This window comes from Bos indicus x Bos taurus, chromosome 19 (genome assembly GCF_003369695.1).
Source record: "Bos indicus x Bos taurus breed Angus x Brahman F1 hybrid chromosome 19, Bos_hybrid_MaternalHap_v2.0, whole genome shotgun sequence".
In the NCBI taxonomy this organism is placed as follows: Eukaryota; Metazoa; Chordata; class Mammalia; order Artiodactyla; family Bovidae; genus Bos; species Bos indicus x Bos taurus.
Genome location: NC_040094.1, coordinates 53,115,086 through 53,139,427, shown reverse-complemented (window position 1 = coordinate 53,139,427; position 24,342 = coordinate 53,115,086). Strand labels below are relative to the sequence as shown.

Genomic DNA, 24,342 nt, shown 5'->3' with positions numbered 1-24,342 from the left:
GGGCAGGGCGCACTGTGGCAGCTCTCTGCCTTCTTGAAGTCTTTTAAACTGGACTTCAAGACTCTGGGAGGGGTGGGAGATTCAGTTCTAGTAGTTTTTTGGCCTCCTGTCCCTCCCTAAGGGCTTCCCACATGGTGCTAGAGGTAAATAATTTGCCTGCCAATGCAAGAGACACAAGAGATACAAGAGACGTGGGTTTGATCCCTGGGTGGGGAAGATCCCCTGGAGTGGGAAATGGCACCCCACTCCAGTATTCTTGCCTGGAAAATTCCATGGACAGAGGAGCCTGGAAAGCTATAGTCCATGAGGTCGCAAAGAGTCCCGCACCACTGAAGCAATCGAGCACACAGCACTCCCTCCCTAGAGTTCGGGAGGTATCTGGCAGTTGGGGACTAGAAAATGAAGGGCTGCCTTGCCTAAAACTCTCGGGGAAGGAACCTCTAGTTGATTAGCTACCTGGTCTGGAGGTGCGGGATGAAGGGGCACCCTCAAATGTGTACATCCGATTTTCCCCGCCCAGCATTGCATACCCCAGGACTGCAGCAGTGGTGGGGATGGGGGTGGGGTGTGGGGAGGAAGTGCAGTGGAGTTGGGAAGAGATGTGCAGGATCACACAATGATGGGGTTTTCCCACCTCACAGACGCAATAGATATGAATAATCTAAAAAGCATAGACAATAGTGAAGTGTAGTAGAAATAATTAGAAAGTGATGAGTTCTGACTACCTATTACCTTTGTTCTTAGTATAATTTCTATAATTGTGAGTTTGTATAATTTACATTTTAATGATGACTGTGTTTAACCGTCAGCTTGCAAATTCCTGAAAATGTAGCCATCAGCTGGAGCCAGTCAGCTGGGCACATTACTGGTGGAAGAGGAGGGAGAGGTCTTCAGAGGTTAAACTGGGGGTTGGGAGGAGCAGGTACCTCGGTGTAGGGAAAGTAAAGAGGCAGGTGGGGAAGTGTGGCCCGAGGCTCCCTGGCTGTGGCCAGCACAGTAAAGGCAGACAGGCATAGGAGGGCTAAACAGGTGGGCCGGGTGCTTATTCTGAGGATATCAGTGCTGTTGAGGGTCTCTACTCATTGGATGGCTGGACACCCAGGGAGGGTGTTCAAGCCTGGTGCTGTGCCCAAGACCCTCACTCATCCTGTGGTGTCTCCTGGCCCTGTTCTTTTCAAGGGCCAAGGCCGTGAGCTGGTCTAGGGCTGGAAAGAGCTCCCCTCATGACGGGTAATGGGGGTTGATGAGTGGGCGCTGGCAGGGCACTGGGAAGAGCTGGGAGGACAATGGACCTGGACCAGGGCTCATCCACCACTCAACCCTGAGCCCATCCAGCACAAGGTACGTAAGGGTCCACCTGCTTTTTGAAATAGCTGCCCCTGCAGGGAGAAGGCTGGGGAGTAGAGGGGGAGAACCAGGCAAGGCCCAGGGACCCCATCTGAAAAGAGAAGAAGGCCAGCATCCTCACTGATCCAGGTGGGACCCTCGGACCAGAGTCAGGCCCAGTTTGCTGCAGAGGACTTGCTGTGGGCCCTCCTGGGTCAGCTGCCATCTCACCTAGAATGGGAGGACACTATGATAATGTAAGTGGCTGCTGGGTTTTGTTTGTTTTAATATTTATTTATGTATGTATTTGGCTGCACTGGGTCTTAGTTGTGGTATATGGTATCTTCAGTTGCAGCATGCAAGATCCAGTTCCCTGAGACTAGGGATTGAACCCAATTCCCCTGCATTGGGAGCACAGAGTCAGTTGCTGGGCCATCAGGGAAGTCCCGTGGCTGCTGCTTTAAAGTGTGGGGACACGTGTCACGCTCCTGAGTTGATTTTTGGTTTTGTTTCTGCGTTTGCATCAGTCCTGGTAATGATCTGCGTCTTGGTCTGGGGGCTGCTTTGGCAGGGTGTTCACTTTGGGTCCTGTAGGATGAATTTATACACCTCTGTATGTCTGGAAGGAAAGTTATGACCAACCTAGATAGCATATTCAAAAGCAGAGACATTACTTTGCCAACAAAGGTTCATCTAGTTAAGGTTATGGTTTTTCCTGTGGTCATGTATGGATGTGAGAATTAGACTGTGAGGAAGGCTGAGCGCCGAAGAATTAATGCTTTTGAACTGTGATGTTGGAGAAGACTCTTCAGAGTCCCTTGGACTTAAAGGAGATCCAACCAGTCCATTCTGAAGGAGATCAGCCCTGAGATTTCTTTGGAAGGAATGATGCTAAAGCTGAAACTCCAGTACTTTGGCCACCTCATGCGAAGAGTTGACTCATTGGAAAAGACTCTGATGCTGGGAGGGATTGGGGGCAGGAGGAGAAGGGGACGACAGAGGATGAGATGGCTGGATGGCATCACTGACTCGATGGACGTGAGTCTGAGTGAACTCCGGGAGTTGGTGATGGACAGGGAGGCCTGGCATGCTGTGATTCATGGGGTCGCAAAGAGTTGGACATGACTGAGCGACTGATCTCATCTGATCTGATCTGATGTCTGGTTATTTGTGGGGCAGCACCCACGGGCTGTCCCTGGAGTGGAGGAGACAGGTTTTTGACTGCTACCAGGTAAGAATCAGCAAGGACCTGTGGCAGCCCAGGCCTCATGACAGAGTCAGGCCATGTGACTCCCATGTGAGAAGTCCCTGGGACCAAAGGGGTGGGGGTGTGGCCACTCTGGTAGCAGCAAGCCCCACGGGACCTCTGCCCCCAGCCTGGAGTGGCACTTCTGACTCCCATCCACCCCTTCTGGTATGACAGGGACAGGTCTTTGCTGCCCAGCTCTGCTGGGGGAGGGGACATCAGGGCAGTCCCCTCTGCCCTCTTCTCAGACACCCTCGTGGCAATAGCCTTATTTTACAAACAAGGAATTGTCCTTCCCAAGGCCCTCTGTCCATGTCCATTCATTTGCCTTCCTAGGGCATGGCTGGGCTATTGTCCTCACTTGGCAGATAAGGAAACGAGGGAAAGTCCAGGGTCTCCCATGCATGCATTGAAGGCAGAGCTGAGGGGCAAGTCCTGGCCTTCACACTCCCACCCAGCTTTGTCCTCACCCATCATGGCCCACCCCCCGGCCCCCCTCCCCTCCCTCACAGGGAAGAGCTCTCAGACTGGCAGGACTGAGTGGCAGGAAGGAGCCCAAAGAAGACACAAGGCCTACCCTGCCCGTATCTAGTGGTGGTGGTGGATCAGGCCAGGTCCCAGGCTGAGGAAGTTCTCACCTGCTACCCTTGGAGGCACAGCCACCCCTGCTTCCCCACTGTTCAAGTTCATTTCCACTGTGTGACTGCAGCTCACCCTGGAGCAGCCACATGGGGACTAATAGTCATGAGCTGTGGTCATTAACACTGGACAGCGGGGGCCCCCCACCCCAGGCCTCCAGACTCCCTGTGCCCAGGGGTATTTCCCACCTGACGGCCCCCTTCCTCTGAGCCAGCCTGGGCAGCCAGCCCCATCTGACTGGAACAGAGCCCTGAATGGTCTGCCCTCCTCTGGACCAAGTCCAGCACTGGGATCAGGGTGGGGAACAGGTACTCTTGAACTGATGACTTGCTGACCCCTGTAAACAGAAATTTAGAGGCACAAACTTACCTTTCCATCTCAGGGAAAGCTCATCTCACTTTTCGCCAAGCAGGGGCTTCTGGCAGCAGGCAGAACTGTGGGCACTTGGAACAGTGTAAACATTCCTTATGTTTGCTCTCAGTTCAGCAAATATTTCCAGAGCATCTACTGAGGGGCAGGCCAGGTGCTGGAGCCAGGGATGAACACAACAGTCTCTCCATCCTGAGGGCACTCAGCCTGGTGGACAGATGGGGTAACATGCATCTCCAGGGCAGGGTGGCATGTGAGTGCCCCAGGCCAGGGCAGGTGGGTGGGTGGGGGCGTCGGGCAGTCAGGAGGATCCCCTTAGGAGGTGATAACAGAGCAGGGTCTTGAGGGGTGAGTGTCGAGGGAGGAAGCTGGCATGAATAACGGTGGGTCGGGTGTATAGGGTATGCTTGAAGGGAGGGCATGTCTTCCATCTTTGAAGAGTAAGCTGCCGAGCTGGTCGGGAAGAGGCATTGCGTGGGTGAGGGCTGGCAAGTTTGTGGGAGCCACGATTTCATCCTTCCATTTCATCCTGTCTGTAAGGATGCCCGGCTGCAGTGCTGAGTGTATGTAGGAGGTTCTGCCTGGAAATCTTGCCTGGGAGGGCAGACTTGAGGGGACACTGTCTGAGAGGCTGCTGCTGGGTGACGGGGTGGGGGAAGGAGGTTGTGTCAGGAACTGGGGGAGAGAGATGGACTGGAGAACATTTGAGGAGATGAAATCGTCAGGACTTGGGGATGACTTGGGTGTGAGGACCGAGCAGAGAGAGGAACCTGGGAAGCTTCCTGACTCTTTGGTGCTGTCTGCTGAGAAGGGATGATCTGGAGGGAGGGAGAGCCTGTGAGTTTACACTGGGACCTGTCCCGTTGCAGGGGCTATTTGACAGCCAGGAAGAAATGAAAACAGTGGGCACCAGCTGTTATTGTTTAGTTGCTAAGTGGTGTCTGACTCTTTGCAACCCCATGGGCTGTAGCCCTCCAGGCTCCTCTGTCCGTGGATCTTCCCAGGCAAGAACACTGGAGTGGGTTGCCATTTCCTTCTCCAGGGAAATCTTCCTGACCCAGGAACTGAACAGGTGTCTCCTGCATTGTCAGGTGAATTCTCTACCACTGAGTCGCCAGGGAAGCCCAAACCCAGTACTTAGTAGACTCTCCATATCATCCCTTGAGGAGACTGGTCCTGAACCAACAGGGACTGCAGGTCAGGCAGGAGGTCAGGGCCCCAAGAGCATCTTCAGGACAGTGGAGTAGCAGCCAGCCAGTAGAAAGACCACCCGGGGAGAGAATGGAGGAGAGCACCACACCCGGGGTCCCACTGCTCGAGAGATTAGTTAAGATTTCTGAGTAATGCCACCAGCAACAGATCCTGGCACTCCCAGCCATGTTGCCCTCAGACATCAAAGTGCCTCCCTGCACTGTCCTCCCTGACTTCCTGACAATGGAACTAGTAAATTCGAAAGCCAGGTCTGGAGCAGCCCTGGAGGCCCCACCCGAGAATCCCATTTGTATCCCCCTGGTTGGCTCCCTCCAGCTATTCGCATCTGGCTGGTGTGATGGGTGCTGGGGCCGCAGCCCACTGTGTCCTTCCACATCAATTTCACCATCTGCCAAATGCCAGGAGAGGGCATATGAAATATAAAATGAGTTGAGGCATATAAGTGTTTCAGAATAAAAATGGTATGTACCAGCAAGGGATTACAGTTATTACAAGGTCTGTGCCTGATGCCATCACTCACACCTGGGAGGGGAGGGCATGGGCTCCTGCCTCTTGAGCCTCCTTCTCTGGGGACTAAGCCACCATGGACAAGGCTCGCTGGACAGAGGCTGCCGGCTGCCAGGGACTGGAGAGGTCCCAAGGACCCTCTGGGGGCTCCCAGTGCACCAGAGGACACACCACGAACGGTCCCTTCATTCCCTCATTGATTGTGGAGGTAACCGTGAAGCGGCCCGACAGGGGCTGTCAGATTTTGTTTCCCCCATTTTACAGACCAGGCTTACACTTTAGTGTCTTGACTTAAGCAGCACAGCTAATTCTAGTAATGTAAGACCTGGCCTTCTGTTTCCATCCATTCATTCATTTATTCATTCAGTGAACAGTCAGTCTTCCAGTATTTATTGTGTGCTGCCGGGAACTCTCCCAGAAAGAGAGATGCAAGAGCTTTCCAGCTAATTTTTTTTTAAAGTTGATCTCTTGGTTTTAAGTTTCACTTTCATGGACTTTTCTTAAAACATTGGCATCTGCTACCAGCAGCTGTATTAAGAGCCCTGTAGAGTGGTGTCTGGCTAGGCCAAAGCACAAACCTGAGTCTTTCTGGTCAACCCCTCACCATGAATTAGTGGCTTAGTGTTAGTTGCTCAGTTGTGTCCGGCTCTGCAAAACCATGGACTGTAGCCTGCCATGAAATTCTCCAGACATGCGTACTGGAGTGGGTTGCCATCTCCTTCTCCAGGGCATCTTCCCAACCTGGCGATGGAATCCGGGTCTCCCGCATTGCGGGCAGATTCTTTACTATCTGAGCCACCAGGGAAGGCAATATCAAAGAGAGGCGGTGGGCACCCTCTGAGGCAGGATGTGGCACACTGGGAGGGAAAGAGGCTCAGCATGCAAGTTCCAGGGTCACAGCCTTGGCCACCAGCTGCGAGACTCTGGGTGGATGTGAGGATGACGTTAAATGGCACAGCAGAGGCACCCAGTGAAGTGAGCACGTGATCAGCGGTGGTATCATTATTACAGAGATGTCCTTGTGCTGTTGGCAGCACTGGGCCAGTCCAGGGAGGGTCTCCAAGCCAGGAGGGCAGCTGACATTATGTGCAGGAAGCAGAGAGCTATTTTTCAGTTGAGGCCATCCAGCCCACCGCTTTTTTTCCCCCCTTGATGCTGAGTCAGAGTCAGTTTCCAAAGCTCTCAGATCCTGCGGCATATGGGCATGTCCTGGGGATGGGCTATTCCTGTGAGAAGAGCCCTCCTCAAATACATGTGTGTATGCGTGTGTGTATGAGAGGCAGAGAGGTGGGGGTGGGTCAGAGAGGAGAAATGGAGTGGGAAGAAAATAAAAGAATGAAGGAATGGCATCCTCCTGTTGGATTGTCTTGGGGTTGCAAAGCCTCTTTCCTGGGAAGATTTTCATTTCCTGTTCCATTTTCTGCTGTGCATAGGGACAGCCCAGTGCTCTGGGAGGCAGGGCTGCAGCAGAACTGGTCAGAGCCAGCCTCACCCTTCCATCCCACCCCCACTGAGGACCAGCTGCATCGGCTGACAGTGACTCCAGCAGGGTCCCCTGGTCCCCTGAGCCAGTCAAAGCTGGGCCTTAGTCATGACTGTCCCTGAGGCTCCAAGGCAGGGGCAACCTCCCAGGGAGGATTGTGTGGCATGCTTCCTGTCCCCTCCTAGTCACCCCATCCATCTCTAGTGGGGTGCAAAGGCAGTGTCTTTTTCTTCCCCGCTTTGGCTGCATCATGCAAGATGTCGGATCTTAGTTCCTTGACCAGGGATTGAACCTGTGCCTAGATCGACCTAACAGATTCTTGCAGAGTGAGGAAGTATAGCTGGGAGCATACCTGTCACCTCTCGGGTCTTAACTCTTATGGCGGCCACTGCCTGGTGTCAGGGCTGCACAGGCTGTGGCCAGCTCCCCGTTCCCCACCACCAGTCCCTCCAGGCAGCCAGGAGGCCTTCACCTCCTTGTGGCCCTGGGGCTCCTTCCTGCTCTGCACACTCTCATGCACACACGTTAAGTGGGGAATGAGGCCACACTGCACTTCGCTAAAGAGTCAATGGACAAGACCCTTTTTCTGCCCCTGGGGGATGGTCTTGGGTGGTTCATAAGCCTCCCAGGAGTTCCCCCGGGATTGGGCACCTGGTGCTCACAGCAGTGGCCAACCCTATCACTCCTCCCCACACTCCTGCCCCCCCACTTCCCAGAGAAACCACCTACCAGCCTCAGACTCTGCCTTTGGGAGAGCCCTGCTGACCCAGGTGCATCTGGGGAGCACCCAGCAGGGCCCCCACCCAGGCAGGGGATCGAGGAGGACCTTCCCAAAAGAGTATCAGTTAAGCTGAGCTCTGAAGCAGGAGTGAAAGTTGTCCTGGCAAAGAGGTATTCTTGGTGAGGAGAGGCAGCGCATGCAAGGTGTTTGGGGATGGCAAGAGCAGAGCATGGGATTCGGGCAGGGGCGGACATGGAGTGCAGCAGGGCCTTCTTTGTTGGATGCACTAAAGGGCTGAGATTGCTCTGGGGCATGGGGAGTCACAGAATGGTTTAGAGCAGGTGACAATTCTTTAAAAATTGAAATAGAGTCGATTTACAGTGTTGTGTTTCAAGCGTATAGCAAAGTGATTCAGTTATATATATAACATATATACAACATATATGTTGCTACAAATATTGCATATAGTTCTGTGTGCTGGACAGTAGGTCCTTGTTGCTTATCTATTTTATGTAGAGCAGTGTGTGTCTGTTAATCCCAACCTCCTAATTTAGCCCTCCCCCACCCTTTCCCCTTTGGGATCCATGAGTTTGTTTTCTGTGTTTGTGAGTCAATTTCTGTTTTGTAAATAAGTTCATTTGTATCATTTATTTAGATTTCACATATAAGTGATATATCATGTATCTTGTCTTTCTCTGACTTATTTCACTTAGTATGATAATCTCTAGGTCCGTCCATGTTGCTGTGAATGGCATTATTTCATTCTTTATTATGGCTAAGTAATAGTTCATTGTATATGTATATACCACATTTTCTTTATCCATTTATCTATTGATAAGCATTTAGGTTACTTCCATGACTTGGCTGATGTAAATAGTGCTGCTGTGAACACTGAGGTGCATGTTTTTAACTCAAATTAGATTTTTCTCCAGGTACATGCCCAGGAGTGGAATTGCTGGATCATATGGCAATTCTATTTTTAGGTTTTTTTCTTTGGCCACACTGAGTGGCATGCTGAATCTTAGTTCCCCAACCAGGGATCGAACCTGTACCCCTTGCAATGAAAGTGGGGAGTCTTAACCACTGGACTGTCAAGGAAGTCTCTATTTTTAGTTTTTAAGGGATCCTTCATACTGTTCTCCATAGTAGCTGCACCAATTTACATTCCCACCAAGAGTGTAGGAGGGTGCAGGTGACTATTTTTGAAAGCTTCTTCTGGCCACTCAGTGGAGAATAGATCTAGCGCTGGCAATGGAGCAAACCGGAAGACCATTTCGGAGGCTGCCCTGGTGACCAGGTGGGATGATAGCTGTGAACAGTGTGGAGGCAGGGAGAACACCTAAAATTATGCCATGCGTGGAAGCAGCATCCGTTCTATGTGAAGTCCAACACTGGCCGTGTTTGGTTCTTGGCCTCCTTGGCTGCCCTGGGTGATTTCTCAGGGGCCCCTGCAGCCTGGCCTCGCCTCTGCAAGCCTCTGACACAGCCCTGCTGCCCCCTTCCTGTCTCCTTATCCCTCAGATCAGTCTGGGGACATTCCCAACAGTCATGTTTGGGGGACTTTCCCTGGCTCCTACAAGCTGTCTCAGAACCCCTGGCCTTTAAACAGAAGTGGGGGGAGATCAGTGCTGCCTGCCCGTACCATCACGGACACGCCCCTTAGACAGCCAGGATGCAGGCTGATCCTCTAGTCTTAAACCTAAGACAAGTCAATCAGTCTCTGGAATCAGTTTCTTCATCTATGAAAGAGGGATGTTCTGTGCCTCCCCGGAAATCATGTTAAGAGCAGAGTGGGCCAGTGGTGGACCAGCACTGGGACTGGTGTGGAGGGTCTGGGGGTTCAAGAGGGGAGCTCCTGTCCAGGGTGTGGGCTCACCCCCCAAGCCCACTCCGCAGTCTTCTCTGACCATAGGTGACCAGACACCCAGAGAGGCTCTTGCAGGCCCAGGTCCACCAGCCTGGAGGGGTTGACCAGGCTGCTTGGTCCAGCCACATGCTCTCCAGGCCCTGGAAAGGCTGTGGGTGCCCTGCAGAAGGGGCCCCTCATCAGAGCTGAACCAGGCACAGCTGGGAGAGTATCAGAGCAGGACCGAGACCTAGTCACTGGGAAGCCCACCTTCTGATGGCCAGACTTAGGCCCCGCTGCCTGGGCAGCTGTCATCCCAGGTGAGGGGCATCATATCCGACCTCCCTCTGGATGTGCCCAGCCCTGCTGCCCCTTTAAATGAGGGGTTGCCCGAGAGCACTGGGTGGAGGAGCTCAGAGCCTGCTTTGAAGACGTGAGCTGCATTTTGCTGCAGTGTGTGGCTGGCAGGCCTTGGTGCTCCCTGGCAGGGCCTCTCCAACACCCCCCCCCCCACTCTCTGTCTCGCACAAGCACACACTCCCTCTCCCTCTCCTCCATCCTTTTATCTCGGCCTCACACTCATAGTATCTGGGTCTGTAAAGTCACCGCTTCCTTCCCGTGACTGCCATTTATAGCTGGCAGTAATGAAAGGCGCCTGTTTTACACTCGCTGGGCCCCAGCAGCACTACAGAGACACGGATCCCTTTGTTGCAAATAATTAATTTGGTTCCATATTGCATAACATCCTAAAAAGCTTTCCAGGGCAAGCTCCCGCCGGCCGGACACTGTGATTTCATCAATATTGCATGGCATCGGGCACTACTGTATGCGGTTTCATTAAAAATTTAATTTGTGGTTTAAATCTGCAGTGTTCCCTTTAAAAGGACGTCAAGGGAGGGAGAGGCTTCAGGTTGGGGCTGAGCAGATCTGGGGGGGAAGGGGGAATCCCTAGCTCCAGGAGAGGGAGGGGGGCTTTCCCAGGGCTGGAGCAGTGGGCCCCTCTCTGATTGGCTGCCGGCCAGGGCTGCTGCTGTTGCTGCTGGAGGGAGGGTGACTGGACCATTCATAGAAATTGTTTCTCCAAAGCTTGTACTGTTTCCCTTTCTATAATCAGCCCTGGGGAAAGGGCAGCTCCCGGGAACCCAGACACTGGAGGAGGGCTGAGGCGGCGATGGGGGAGGCTTTCCCTGGAGACCCTGGGCCCCTCCAGACCAGAGTTGCCACCCCACCCTGAACTTGGGGGCTGTGTGGCCTCCTGCAAGTTACCTCTGCTGTCTGAGCTCTGGTCACCCCCGCTGCCCCATTAAGTCATTGCCATGATTTCCTGAGAATGAGTGAAGGACCTCCCAGATCTGGGTCAGCACTGCTCACCATCACCCCCTGCGTTGCCGTGGGCCAGGTGGCTCCTAGTGACAGGATCGCAGTCCACAGAACCCCTGCTGGGAACCACAAGTGTCTGAAAGTCCACCATAAGTCTTATTTCTTTGTCTGGACCTCCCTCCCTCCCAGAGAGGACCTGGGTGATGCCCCCTGCCTTACAGCTTATAGACTGGGATTTTGTTTCTGATGAGGGGCTTCACTGGGAAGTGAGGGGGACAGTTTTGCTCTTTCCAGGGAGGGAGGAGGGGCTCATGAGAGCTCTGGTTCTGGTGGGGGAGGGGAGAGAAGTGAACTGGGGAGGAGGAGCAAGCACAGATGGGCCAGAAGAGACTCTTGGGCAACCTCCTAACCCTGCCCGAGGGCGCCTCTGTCTGAGAGCACTTCAGACCCGCTCTTCCAGAGAGGCCGCTGATTGTCTCATGTGTCTCGGGAGGCAGGGATTTGTGCATCCGGGGCCATCTTCTGACATTGTTCCAGAGTGATTAAGTTAAGCCTCCTGGGGCCAGCTGGAGAGAGAGGACACATTGCTTTGTAAAACTGATTTGCTGCCATAGCATTTACAGTGTGCTCGGGGTGCACCACAGTGGCAGATGCGTTGGTGCCCTCCTTTCTCGCACATGTGGGTCTCCCCACCCACATATACACATCATGTGTTCAGGACATGACTTGTCACCGCTCACTTCAGTGCGCAGGTCTGTGTTCAATTGTGGTGGGCTTACAGTGAATCCTCAGTGTCCCAAATGCCCACACAAGACTTGTCCTGAAGACTCCTGGAGGGGTCTGTTTCCCTGGGCAATAGCCACGGGTACCACGGGGACTAGAGCAGGGGTCTAGATGTCTGAGATATGAAGGTTTCCTAAGAAGAGGGCAGGAGCCAGCGCTGACGGGGATCTCTAGACCCCGTGGGGCCTTTGCATTGCTTGGGGTGCCTTTCTACATTCCTGGGGAAATAGGACAAGGGAAATGTGGTTTTCAATGAACCTGTGAGCTTGGATGATGGTGTGATGAGATCCACGGGCCATATAGCTGGGCAGCTGAGGGTCCGCCAGGGAAGGAAGATGTGCTGGGGCCAGGGGCTGCATCCAGACAGAAAAGCGTGGCTGGCGTCCGCCACACAGATAGAAAAAGAACAGACAGTTCCTTTCTGGCAGGCCCGCCATGCGTTAGAAAGCACACATTTGGTAATGGAGCAGCTTGGCCTGGCTACAGCCCGGGAACAGGACCCAAGCTCTCGGGCATGCTGTTTTCTTTGCCTGTTTCCCAGGCAGTCCGTGAGCGCTGACTTGGAGCACACTCTAGACACTACTGGATGGTGGGAAGATAGAGATGGCTTGAGCAACGTGCTCCTCTGCTCAGCTGCTGTGTGACCTCGAACAGGTGACTTCACCTCTCTGGGCTGTATCAAGAGTTAAATTGGACAACCCCATGAAGCTCTTAGAATGGTGCTAGTCTGCAGAAATAACTCATTAAAACTTAGTAAATACTGATTATGATTGTTTTTTGTCTTTCTCTCCCTCAAGATGCTCAGGTACTAGTAATACCATAAGGAAGTGAAGGAAGGGCTGAGCTAAGGAAGGAGTAGGGGGCTCCTGCCAAGACACAGAAAAGGAAGGAAAGTGGGCCTCTGAGTCACATGTCAAGTTGGGCCCCTGCACAACAGCTCTCTCTCTCCACCTTTTAAATTCTTAAATTTAAATTTTAAAATGTTGTAAATTGTAATACATATATAACTTAAACATTTACCATTGTAACCATTTTAAAGCATACATTTCAGTGGTCGTAAGTACCTTCACGTTGTGCAACCCTCTCCAGGCATCTTTCGTCTTTCCAAACTGAAACTCTGCCCCCCTGAAACTCTACTCTCTATCCCTCCTCCCTGCAGGCCCGGGTACCCATCATTCCATTCTCTGTCTTCCTGAATTTGACTCCTTTAAGGACCTCATGTAAGTGAAATCATACATACTTGTCCTGTTGCCACTGACTTATTTCACTGAGCATAATCTCCTCAAAATCCTTCCATGTTGTAGCAGGTGTCAGAACGTCCTTCCTTTTCAAGGCTGAGTACTATTCCATTGCATGAATGGACTGCATTTGGTTTATCCACTCACCTGACGATGGACAGGTGGGTTGCTTTCACCATTTGGTGATTGAGGTGGTGCTGCTATAAAGGTGGGTGTACAGATAAGTCTCCTGGACCCTGCCTTCACTGATTTTATATATATACCCAGAAGTGGCAATGGGTGGATCATATGGTCCCCACCCCTCACTACAAATGCAAGAACTGAAGCCACACGAAGAAGCTCAGATGCTTGCCCAGGGACCCAGCGTCCCCACCCCCCAACCCCAAGCCTCCAGCTCCTCTGTGGCCTATTCCCAGGTCTCCTGGAAGGCTCTCTGGAAGAGGTGGGCTGGGATGGATACAATGGAGAAGATTGGTCACTGTAACCACAGGAAGGGCAGCATTGCGGGGGTCCCACGGGGAGGGGGCTGGGACGGCATGTGGATCATCACCAGCCAGCTGTGACTGAGCGTGACGCCTTCCAGTGCTGGGAAGGCAGCCGTGAAGGGTGACGAGGTCTCCCGAGGGGAGAGAGAGACCAGGAGCCAGGCAGCAGCAGGGCCACCGGGGGGCAGGCTCCGGTCCCATCCGCATGAGGGCCTGTCACCAAGGCATGGGGGAGTGCCCTCTGCCCCTGGTGGGCTCCTCAGCTTCTGTTAAACCTTGGAGGTTGCCCAGTCTGCCACATGGGAAGTCCGGATGGTTCTCCATGGCTTGGACGAGGGGGCTCAGCAGGAAGGGGTTTCTGCCTCTGTGCCCTCTGTCCCAGGGGTCTGCTCAGCTCTTTGGGGTCAGCAGAACCACCTGGGCTTGGTGGAGATGCCAGGCTCTGCCCTCCCCAGGGCTTGTCTGGTTAGCCTAGTAAGGCCAGGGACCAGCCCCCAGGGCTTCTTCAGTTTCCTGATAAGAACTGAAGGGCTCCTCGCTTCCCAGGGAACCCCAGTGCTAACAAATGACTCTGGTGACCGTTGTTGGCCTGTTGTCCAAGTGTTTCCGTCTCCTTCTACAGGGGGACACTACACTGACCCCTGGGGTTGGAGGCCTCCTGCCGTCAATGAACTGAGCCTGAGCATGGCTTCAGCCCAGGGCATTGCAGAACCCCCACAACCCCCTTTCTTGTCCCCCTGGCACAGCGACTGGAGGTAACAGGAGGCCCTGATGACCTGTGGGGGAAATCCCTTGGATGTAAAAAGAAAGGACACCTGTCACCTGTAGCGACTGGCACACCAGAATGTTTTGACTGTGGTGTGACCTAACGGCCCCCTAGCCCCGTGTCCTGATGGGTGAGCTGACCAAGGGGTCAGCCCAGCTTCCCTGGACCTGCCCATGCTTCATTCTCCTGGTTTCTGGTTTCCTTTAAGGAAGCATACCTGTCCAAAAAATACCTTTTCTGTTTAACTTGACCCCGGTTGAATTAAACTTTGCTCTTTGCAACCAGCATCCTGCCCAGTGGAGGATGCTGTTTCAGCTGTTACAAACCAACTTATCACGGGATGTGGGCAAGGCAGTTGGGAGGAGTGGAGGGGGCCTGGGTTTCAGACACAGATGAGGGTCACTGGAGAAAGAGGTAGTGTGGTTGTGTGTGTGTTGGAAAGATCACTGAAGGAACTTTCCTACCTCTGAAGGGTGTAGCTGAACAGTTAGTAACATAGCTTTGCCTACACATCCCAGCCCACCCCAGAAGCCTGGGTTTGGATCCTACTGCTTCCCAGGTGACACTAGTGGTAAATAACCTACCTGCCAGTGCAGGAGACATAAGAGATATGGGTTCAATCCCTGGGTTGGGAAGATCCCTTGGAGGAGGGCATGGCAACCCACTCCAATATTCTTGCCTGGAGAGTCCCATGGACAGAGGAGCCTGGCAGGCTACAGTCCAGGAGGTGCAAAGAATCAGACATGCTGGAAGTGACTTAGCATGCACTCACACAGTGATGACCATCTGTGGTCCTTGCTCAAGTTTACCTCTCTGAACACCAATAAGCACATCTGAAATATGGTGATAACAAGACATGGGATTGTTGGGAAGATGGCAGGAGAGGAAATGAATGAAGCCCCTGGTACAGTGTCTGGACATAACAGATTCTCAATACGCTGTCATAGTACCATCCATCAAGGTCAAGGGTGGCACACAGCAACCCAGAAAGTCAGGCTGCACCTCCTCTTCACCGTCTGCGAGCCCTCAGCCCCAGCCGCCCACTCGCACCCCTCCCTCCACGAAGGAGCCGACTGTCCTCCCCAGCCCACCCTCCAGGACAGAGCTGAGTGCCAGCTGCAGGCTCTAGGGTTCCTATGGTTGGGATCCAGGCTTCTCTTACTGTTGTTAAAGTGTTTTGCTGCTGGGAAGCCTCGAGCCTCTCCACAGAGGGACATAAATAAAGGCAATAACTTGGCCATTAGGAAGTTTCGCCTGGTGTGTCCACCCCAGAGCGCCCTGGCACGCTGCAAGACAGCCCTCGCCAGGGAGTGCAGGGGCGGGAGAGAAGCCTCTCATGTGCTCCGTTTCTGGGTCAGGTACCTCTTATTCTCCAGGCTGCGAACGGAATGGGGGATGGGCGTAGGCAATGTGCCCCCACTCAAGATGGCATGGGAGGGATGTGGGGCCGGCCAGCCCCAGGAGGGAGCATAGTAAGCATGGTGAGGCAGGCCAGAGGGTGATGTCCCTGGGTGCTGCTCTCTGGGGCCCTCCTTCCCCACCGAGCTGCACGTGGAGCCTAGAGATGGGCATATGGCTCAGAACCCAGAGCTGGGGGTTGGGGCGGGCAGCGCACTCTGGTGGCTCTGGGTATGGGCTTCGGCACCAGGCCAAAGTGGGTACAAGTCCTCGTTCCTGTGCACTGTCTGTGCAGGCCCCACCAACTCGATAAACCATAGTCTCCGGGGTGTAGAATAGAGACAGTGATGTGCTCCACGCCTGGGAGCTGAGCTAGAGTCACCAGCTCTTGTGGGGGTTGACATGCGTGCAGCCCTGGATTGTCCCATGCAGGCGTTTTGGGGTGAGGCCCAGATAGCTGCCCAGGGGGTCTCTCCATCTCCCACTCTAATGTGAGGAGGTACCGGGACCCTGCTGGCAGGGGTGTGTGGGGGCGGGAATCTGACCTCAGGTCAAAGGTGAGACTGAGCAGTGGCTGGTGGCAGAGCTCCCCAGGAGGGAGTCCTGCTGTTCCAGAGTGGTGGGGGTCGGGACTGGGGTGCTGGCCACAGTTAGAAGTGGGGGCGGGATGACTGGGGGCCCAGAACCAAACTGAATTAATCGAACCCAACAGACTTGGGTCAGAGAGGGCTCAGAGAGTACCTAGACTACTTCTCAGTTTTTATCTGACCGTTGAGGGCTTCCACCCCCACCCAACCCAGGCTTCTGTCTTCTTTTCTTTAAAAATGGTGATGGCACATCTTAATTTATTAATTTTATGCTTAATAACACTTAAAAAAAAACCCTAGATGCCCATGAGAAATAATTCACACTCGTGGACAGTTGTCAAGGCTCGCTGGATGTGACCGAGTGACCCTGAATCTATGCCAGTTCCCTGGATATTTCCTGGGGCTAGGGAGCCTGGGACCGGGGTGGGAAGATTCGGGGCTGCAAAGCTGAAAGGGAGCAGAAGGTGGGACACGGGAAGGGGAAGGTGAGGAGGTCACTAGGGTGCGGGGGACCATCCCAGGATGCAGGCTGGAGAGCGAGGCCAGCCTGAGCTGGGTGACGTCCTGGCATCTGTGGGTTTACTAGAGCTGAGAGCTCCACAGGAACAAGAGCAGAAGAGGGCAAGGGGCAGAGCGGGGCAGAGCAGGATGCAGGGCTGCTGAGGAGGTCCCCAGGAGGGGGCAGGTGTCTCCCCACCAACCCTCCAGGGAAGCAGTAGGTTGGGATTCTGTGTCTTCCTCCCTCCGTCCCCCACTCTCTGCTGAGGAGTTGGGGCCCTGGGTGGCTGTGGTGACCTGTCCAGGGATCTGTGTCGGGATGCAGGCCAAGGTAAGCTGAGTGAGCCGAGGCCAGAACCGCTCTGACCTAGTGACCTTCCCAGCGGTCCCTTCATAGCAGGAGTGGTAATTGGGTTTTACACAGGGCCCTCTGGCACTGACCTAGTTGTCCCGGTTCCTGCCTTCCTCTGTCCCTCTGTGTTCGCCCCTGATGTTCTTTAAACCCCAGGCATTGTGCCTTCCCCTGTCTGGCTCTCATCCTCCCCTCTGATTCCACTAGGCAAAGTCAGGCTGCAGCAGGGATTCGGGGTGTCTGTCACAGCCTGTGCTTCTCAAGGGCACCCCACTCTGGGCCCACCTCTGGGAATGAGACAAGTGAGGCTCTGGGTCTGCACGCTGGACAGCTGAGCAGGTGATGGCCTGAGCGTCACCCCATTTGGGGACTCTTCTCTGACACTGGGTCCCCATGTGTGTGAGGAAGGACGGAAGGGTTGGGGACCAGTTTCTCACCTGGAAGTGGCATCAATAATGCAAAGCGCATAGGCTCAACTGAAATAACCTGTGTCGGGCACAAGGCCTGGCATCTGTCTCCATTTCTCTTCCTCTGTCATCACTTCCTCACCCACGGAATGGAGGTCTCGACATCCCAGTGAGAGCCCTGCGCCCCCAGGGACTGTGTGTCCACTACCAGACACTGACCGTCTGCAGTGGTGCTGGGGTAGCACAGCTGGGAGCGCCTTCTGCGACTAGAACACCTCTGGGGGGGAATGTTCTTGGGTTCCCCATTCACAGATGAGAGCACTGAGGCTCTGAATGACAAAGGACTGGCCCAGGGTCAAGACTTGGTCCTGGTGGACTCAGGATTCCCGCTCGGTGATCCACCCCGAGCCCCTGCGTGTCACCCCTGCTCCAGGTGCTCAGCAGCTCTGGGGAGATCTGGGGGAATGGAGGGTGAGCAAAGCTCAGCCTGCGATGGATCACCACCCTGGCACACTCACCAGCCCCATGAATTGCCAAGCACATCCTGGTCTGGGTTCTGGCAGGCTGCCGCTTGTTTTTCGAGACTCATTGGCATGGGGCTGCCGGGAAAACAGGCACCTGTTTCTAACAGGGATGTTTACCTGGCCCTGCACACTTAGGGGGCACATTCCTCGATTCCTACAGGGCCAAAACCCTGTAAGAGGGAGCCTCGAAAGAGTTGGCTGTGAATGCAGATGGCTTTGGGTTTAAAACAGGGCCAGAGCTTTCACCAGCTCCTGTGAAGTTCCCTAAACGTGGAGGTTTGACTGAAATCACACATGCGACATCAGCTGCCCCCACCTCCACCCCCTGGAATTCCCCCATTGCCCTCCCCCAGACCTCCCTCCTCTGATTCCAGATTCGCCTCTGCCTGGTCCCCCAGCTCCGGCAAGCTGCCAAGCATGAGGCCTGCCCTCCGAGACTGCATGAATAATAGAACTGAAATCACCCCTAGTTAAAAATAGATACTCTTCTTAATAAATATTTTACATACTGTCTTTAGGATATACAGATCCCCTGTCTGAAGAGTTAAAGCAAACCCTGTTATCGAACCCAAAGACTGTAGGCAAGGCTCGGCCTTGGCAGGGCCCAGCAACCCTGCAGCCATGGCTCCTGACTGCGATCCACCCCCTCTTCGGTGACGTCTGCTGAAAATAACCCACACCAGTAAGGACAGAACGTCCGGCCAGGAGCAGCTTGGGAATTCTTGGCTGGGTTAGTCACTTATGAATTTTATGGGGGCAAATCAGTTATCTGACACCCCTGTTTAGTGAGGCTCGAAGTTCAGAAAAGTCAAAAGCAAGTTCTCATGTTCCAGCTGTACAGACGGACTCTCCTCTGTGAGCAGAAGCTGGGGGGCTTCTGGGGGCAGCCTCAGGGAGGAAGAGAAAATTCCAGGTGGGGAGGCGGAAGTAGTTTAAAGCGCTGGCCCATTTCAGAAAACTTTGCAAATGCAGTGCAACCTTGAAGGTCTGCATTAATTAGGACACAGCATGATCTAGATACAGCGAATGGATCTGAATAATCTGCTGAAACAGGTTCCAATCTTGACCACCTCCTCCCACCATGAGCTTCCCATGGGACACAGGGGCCGGCAGGAAATGCTGGGGTCTGCCCCGCTCGGACAGGACATGACTGAGCGACTTCACTTACACTTTTCACTTTCATGCATTGGAGAAGGAAATGGCAGCCCATTCCAGTGTTCTTGCCTGGAGAATCCCAGGGACCAGGGAGCCTGGTGGGCTGCCGTCTATGGGGTCGCACAGAGTTGGACACCACTGAAGCGACTTAGCATCAGCAGCAGCAGCAGCCCCGCACGCAGACCACTTCAAAGTAACCCCCACTCTGCAGGCCCCTAGAGAATGGTTGATGTCCTTATTCAACAGGGCAGGAGACTGGATATTGAAGGGGCAGAATATGCTGGAGCTGGCTAAGTTGAACCAAATAGGTTTGGGGCCCATGTCTCAGTGTTGGTCTCTCTCCCTGGACTGGCAGCTCCTCACCTCATCTGGTTTACTTGGACTGAGCACAGAGGCCCTTCCCTGTGAGGCCTCCCTGCCCTGAGGATGAACCACTCTCTCCCTCGTGCCCAGCTTACTTTGAGGAGATGTTAGTTTAGCACTTAGCACCCTGATGAATGGGTAGACGGATGGATGGATTGATGAATAGTAGAAGGCTGGCTGGCTGGCTGGATGAATAGGTGGATGGCTGGATGAATGGCAGGTGACTGAGTGGTAGATGGTTGGATGGGTGGATGAATGGATAAATGAGTGGTTAGATGGATTGTTATTGTTGTTCAGTCACTCAGTCATGTCCGACTCTTTGCAACCCCATGGACTGTAGCACACCAAGCTTCCCCATCCTTCACCATCTCCTGGAGTTTGCTCAAACTCATGTCCATCGAGTCGGTGATGCCATCCAACCATCTTGTCCTCTGTCGTTCCCTTCTCCTCCTGTCTTCAATCTTTCCCAGCATCCAGGTCTTTTCTAATGAGTTGGCTCTTTGCATCAGGTGGCCACGGTATTGGAACTTCAGCTTTAGCATCAGTCCTTCCAATGAATATTCAGGGTTGATTTCCTTTAGGATTGACTGGTTTGATGGATGGGTGGATAGAAAGATGGATGGGTGCATAGATAGGTGGATGGTTGGAGAGGTGGATACAGAGATAGATGGATAGGTGTGTGGATGGATGGGTGGAGGATGAGTGGATAGATGCATGGATAGGTGGATGGATAGATGGATGGGTGGATGGATGAATGTGTGGATCGGTAGATGGATGAGGGTATGTGTTCATGGATGGTGGATGGGTTTATGAATAGATGCATGACTGGGAAAAGCTATCATATCAAAGGGGATTCATATTCAAAAAGCCACCTTATATCAAAGATTTCCAAGGGGATTGACCACAGAATAAATACTACTCCAGGGTTGATCATATAGCTGGTAATGTGCTTTAATTCTTCTCTACCCCTGTTGCTTTCTATCATTTTCTTCCCAGTTCCTGGATTATTGGCTGGAAAGGCAGGGCTTGGGGAGCAAGGAGGGGTGGGGTAACTCAGATATGCAGAAGACAGACAAAGCTTAAGGACCTGATGCTAGTCTCTCCCACGTGGCCCACCTGGAGACCTTGAGAAAAGGGGCTGCCCCTCCACTGTCAGCAAGCCAGGGCACTTTAGGACAGATTTCCCTTGAACATAACATGCTGGAATGTCAGGCAATCAGAACTCAGCACCACCTGGGCTCATGTTGGGTGGAGCTTTGTGGGGGATAAAAAGTTTTTAAAAAATGCAATTATTTCAACAGAAATCATTTTTTTTTAATCCATGCCACTGTGTCTACACTTGTTTTGCTTTTTTTTTTTTTTTTAAATTTTGGAAGGTACAGGAGAAGAAAGTCATGAAATGTTTTCGTTTCTCTGTGATTGAGCAAACTCTTAAAATATTAAACTGTTGCTTAATAATTGATTAAAACTAATCTCAGCGGGAGCCAATCACCCATTTGGCAGAACCTCTTTAAACTTTTAGGGGCTTTTAGCTCCCCCGGCCGCTTAACCTTTCTCTTGTCTGATTCATTCAGGTTTCAGCAAATGGCTTGCCTCTTGTGGATTCTGATGTCATGATGCCTCTCCTGAGCTGTGGGATGGCTGACTGAGGCTGGATTCAAAAGAAAAGTAAAGTCCTAGAAATGCTGTGTCTCAAGAGGCAAGGGTAGGGGGGATGTCAGAAATAATGGTACCATGGATTTCCAAGACGCAGAAGCAGAATCAGAGGTAAGGCTGTGTGGCCTTCAGAGCTACTTAAGTTGTCTGTGACTTAAGTTTTTCTGCAGAACAACAATTATGCTGACCTCTCTGTTTTTCATGGGGACACTGAAAGCGTTGAGTAGAATGCTTCAGGACGTGGACTCATCAGACTGTCCTGATCCAAGCCTTCCCCAGTGGTTACTTCATATGTGATCTTGGATGAGTTTCTTAGCTTCTCTGTGCCTCAGTTTCCTCAGATGTAGAATGGGGGTATGTATGGTTCTGTGGCTGGTGAACCCTGGTGGTTCAGTGGCTGTGACTCTGCACTCTGAATGCAGCAGGACCAGGTTTGATTCCTGGCCAGGGAACTAGATCCTACATGCAGGAACTAAGAGTTTGAATGCCGCAACAAAAGATCCCACTTCCCGAAATGAAAATCCAAGACCCTGTGTGCTGCAACTAAAACCTCGTGCAGCCAAATAAATAAATAAATATTAAAGAAAAAATGAGGGTAAGCATAGAAATGCCCTGCTGAGCAGATTAGGTAAGACATTCTTAGCATTTACCAGGGCTGAGAAAGAGCTCCAGCATGTTCACTATGCTGATTTTTAAACAAGTACTTTGAATTCTGAAAGAGAAAGGACCCTTATGAGAACAGCCAAAGTCCCCCAAACTAAGCACAGTCTGATATGTGCACACCCATGTTCATGGCAGCATTATTCAGAAAAGCCAAAAGGTAGAAGCAGCCCAAGTGTCCCTTAGTGGATGAATGGATAAACAAAATATGGTGCGTCCACACAACAGACTATTATTCAGTCTTAAAAGTGAAGGAAATTGTAACATATGCTACAATGTAGATGAACCTTAAAGGCATTATGCTAAATGAAATAAGCCAGACCCAAGAGACAAATAACCCTATGATTCTCCTTGTATGAGGTTCCTAGGGTAGCCACATTCCTAGAGACACAGTAGAATAGTGGATGCCTGGGGCTGGGGAAGGGGCAGTGGGGAGTCAGTGTTTAATGGGACAGAGTTTCAGCATGGGAAGATGAAGGTCTGGAGATGGATGGTGGTGATGTGAATGTACTTAATGCCACTGAACTGTACGCTTTAAATCGTTAACATGGTCAATTTTATGTTATGTGAATTTTACTGCAATGAAAAGTAACAACTAAAAATATCACTAGCACTCCGGCCTCCCACCCTGAGTGTGTCACCCCTATGGGACCAGGTTCATTTACTGTCTGTGGATGGTGCTCATATATGCATGGGTGGGGCAGGGTCCTCTCACGAGAGCTCGGCAGGGACTTGCCCCTCCCCCACCTTCTGGATCATCCGCAGATGAGGTGAGAGAAGCTTCAGGGCCCCACAGCTGGATGAGCCAACCTCACCTTTCTGTGTTGTTGTTGGGAATAGAAATGGATCTGTCTCTTTGGTGGGGCTCCATGGGAGGGTGGATGGGAAACCTCAAAGACGTGGCCAGGCTGGAGCCTCCGGGGAGTGGAGCTGGAGTTTGAACCCTGCCTGGTCCTAACTTAGCCGCGTGCTCATTCTCTTGGTCCAGCCAGGCTTGGTAGCATCATCAGTTGATGGTGGAATTCGGCAGGGGAGGATAGAGACAGGGCCTGGACCCCACCCCTGAGAATCCCCTGTCACCGGAGAACACAGGCAACAATGCTGACAGTGCTTTTTGAGATGCTGTTAACAATAATATGAATTCCTGCTGCCTTCCTAGATTTTAGGGCTTAGAAACTACTTCCACACAGTTGATTTGTCTTTTATTTCCTGCAGTCTGCCTGCCCCATCCCTCTCTACAGACTTCTTCTATTTTATCTATCTATCTATTTATTTATTTTGGCCACACTGCACGACTTGCCACATCTTTTTCAGCAATCCCCTAGTTCCCCAACCAGGGATTGAATCCAGACCAGTGAAAATGCCGAGTTCTAACTACTGGACTGCTAGAGAACTCCCAATAATTCTCCATTTAAAATGGCCAAGGTGGGACTTCCTTGGTGGCCCAGTGGTTAAGACTGTGCTCCCAGTGCAGGGGGCCCAGGTTCGATCCCTGGTCAGGGAACTGGATCCTGCGTGCTGCAACTATTAATAAAAGATCTGCCTGCAGGAGATCATGGTTGGGAGAATATGTTGGGAGGGACTCCCAGCACTGAGTCACACACAGACTCAGCAGCAGCTGAAAGGACCTCAACCATGCAAAACTGGTCTTGAAGGTCAGGCTTCCTCATTTTCTTTTCTTCTTTTATCACTCATGCACTCTTTTGAAAAATCAAATTAAAAAAAAAAAAAAAACTCAGTTCAGAGAGGTTTATATAGAACCCTCTTCCCGTTCCTCCTTTCTCAGACCTGAAGGCAAGCAGTTTTAACTGTTTCATTTTTAATTATATGGCGGTCGTCTCCACAAGCCTAAATAATACACTCATAATGCCGTTTCTTGATTTATCTGCTTTAGAGCTTATCTGCTGTGCTGGGCGAGGCTTCCTCACTGGCGGCACCTGGCCCCCTCCCCACTTCCGTGAGGTTCCCCCACTCACTTTCTGACTTTGGATTCTGTGCTTGGAGCTGTCTCAGTTGCGGGCTTCCACAGCTTCTCTGTCCTGGTGAGAAGGGGAGTGCTGGCCTGTCTTCCTGGGACACCCTTGATTCCAAGCCCTGCTCCAGTTTTCACTGCCCTGGCTGGTGGTCTTTCATTCCGTTGCAAGGCAGTAACCGTCTGACGTCTCAGGCTTTGGCCCCAGAGCGATGCTCTGCATTTGGAAAAGCGTGCACGTGAATGTGCAGTGGGGCAGAGCCTGGCTCCTTGTCTTTGAATTTCTGAGGCTCTGAATCCCTCGCAGGACTGCTCACCTGGGCTCTGTCACCCCACTGGAGGTTCAGAATCACTCCTTGTTTTCATCTGCATTTATTGGACCAGACCTTTCTTACAGGCACTGCATTTTCTCCTGCATCCTGATTTCTTATTCCTTCCTTTCCGGGGAGAAGTCCCTGCCCTGAGCCCCTCTCATCCCTGTTGCCCTCTGTGTATGGCTTGGGCTCTGTCTATTCTCCTCAAGGCTCAATTCAGGGGCTCCACACCTGGACCAGAACTTCCTGGCACAGACTTTCGTCATTCCTGGGTTTCTCATTGCCTTTGTTTTTGCCAAGGCATCTCAGGTTTGCTCTGGAGTCATTGTCTCACTTTGGTACCTTGGGCTTTCTTGTCCATGCTGAGGTTTTTGTTTCAGTGAAGTGGACTGTCTGTTTATGGCTGAGACCAGCGAGGCTGGTGTGGGGCGGACATGGGTGGAATTTGAGGATGCAGGTTGTGCTGCAGGGCAGCTGCCCAGAGCCCCGGAGGCCAGCATCATGAGGCAACTAGG

The 24,342-nt window shown here is 52.5% G+C and overlaps 1 protein-coding gene across 1 annotated transcript in view; it reads left to right on the top strand.

Moving 5' to 3' along the window:
- ENDOV (endonuclease V) overlaps nucleotides 1-21,711 on the top strand; it is a 79,204-nt gene extending 57,493 nt beyond the window's left edge. Inside the window, exon 10 of the mRNA XM_027518071.1 lies at nucleotides 20,800-21,711. Coding sequence (XP_027373872.1) covers nucleotides 20,800-20,834 — 35 coding nt within the window. The 3' untranslated portion in view covers nucleotides 20,835-21,711. The remainder of the gene's footprint in view (nucleotides 1-20,799) is intronic.
- The last annotated feature ends 2,631 nt before the right edge of the window (nucleotides 21,712-24,342 follow it).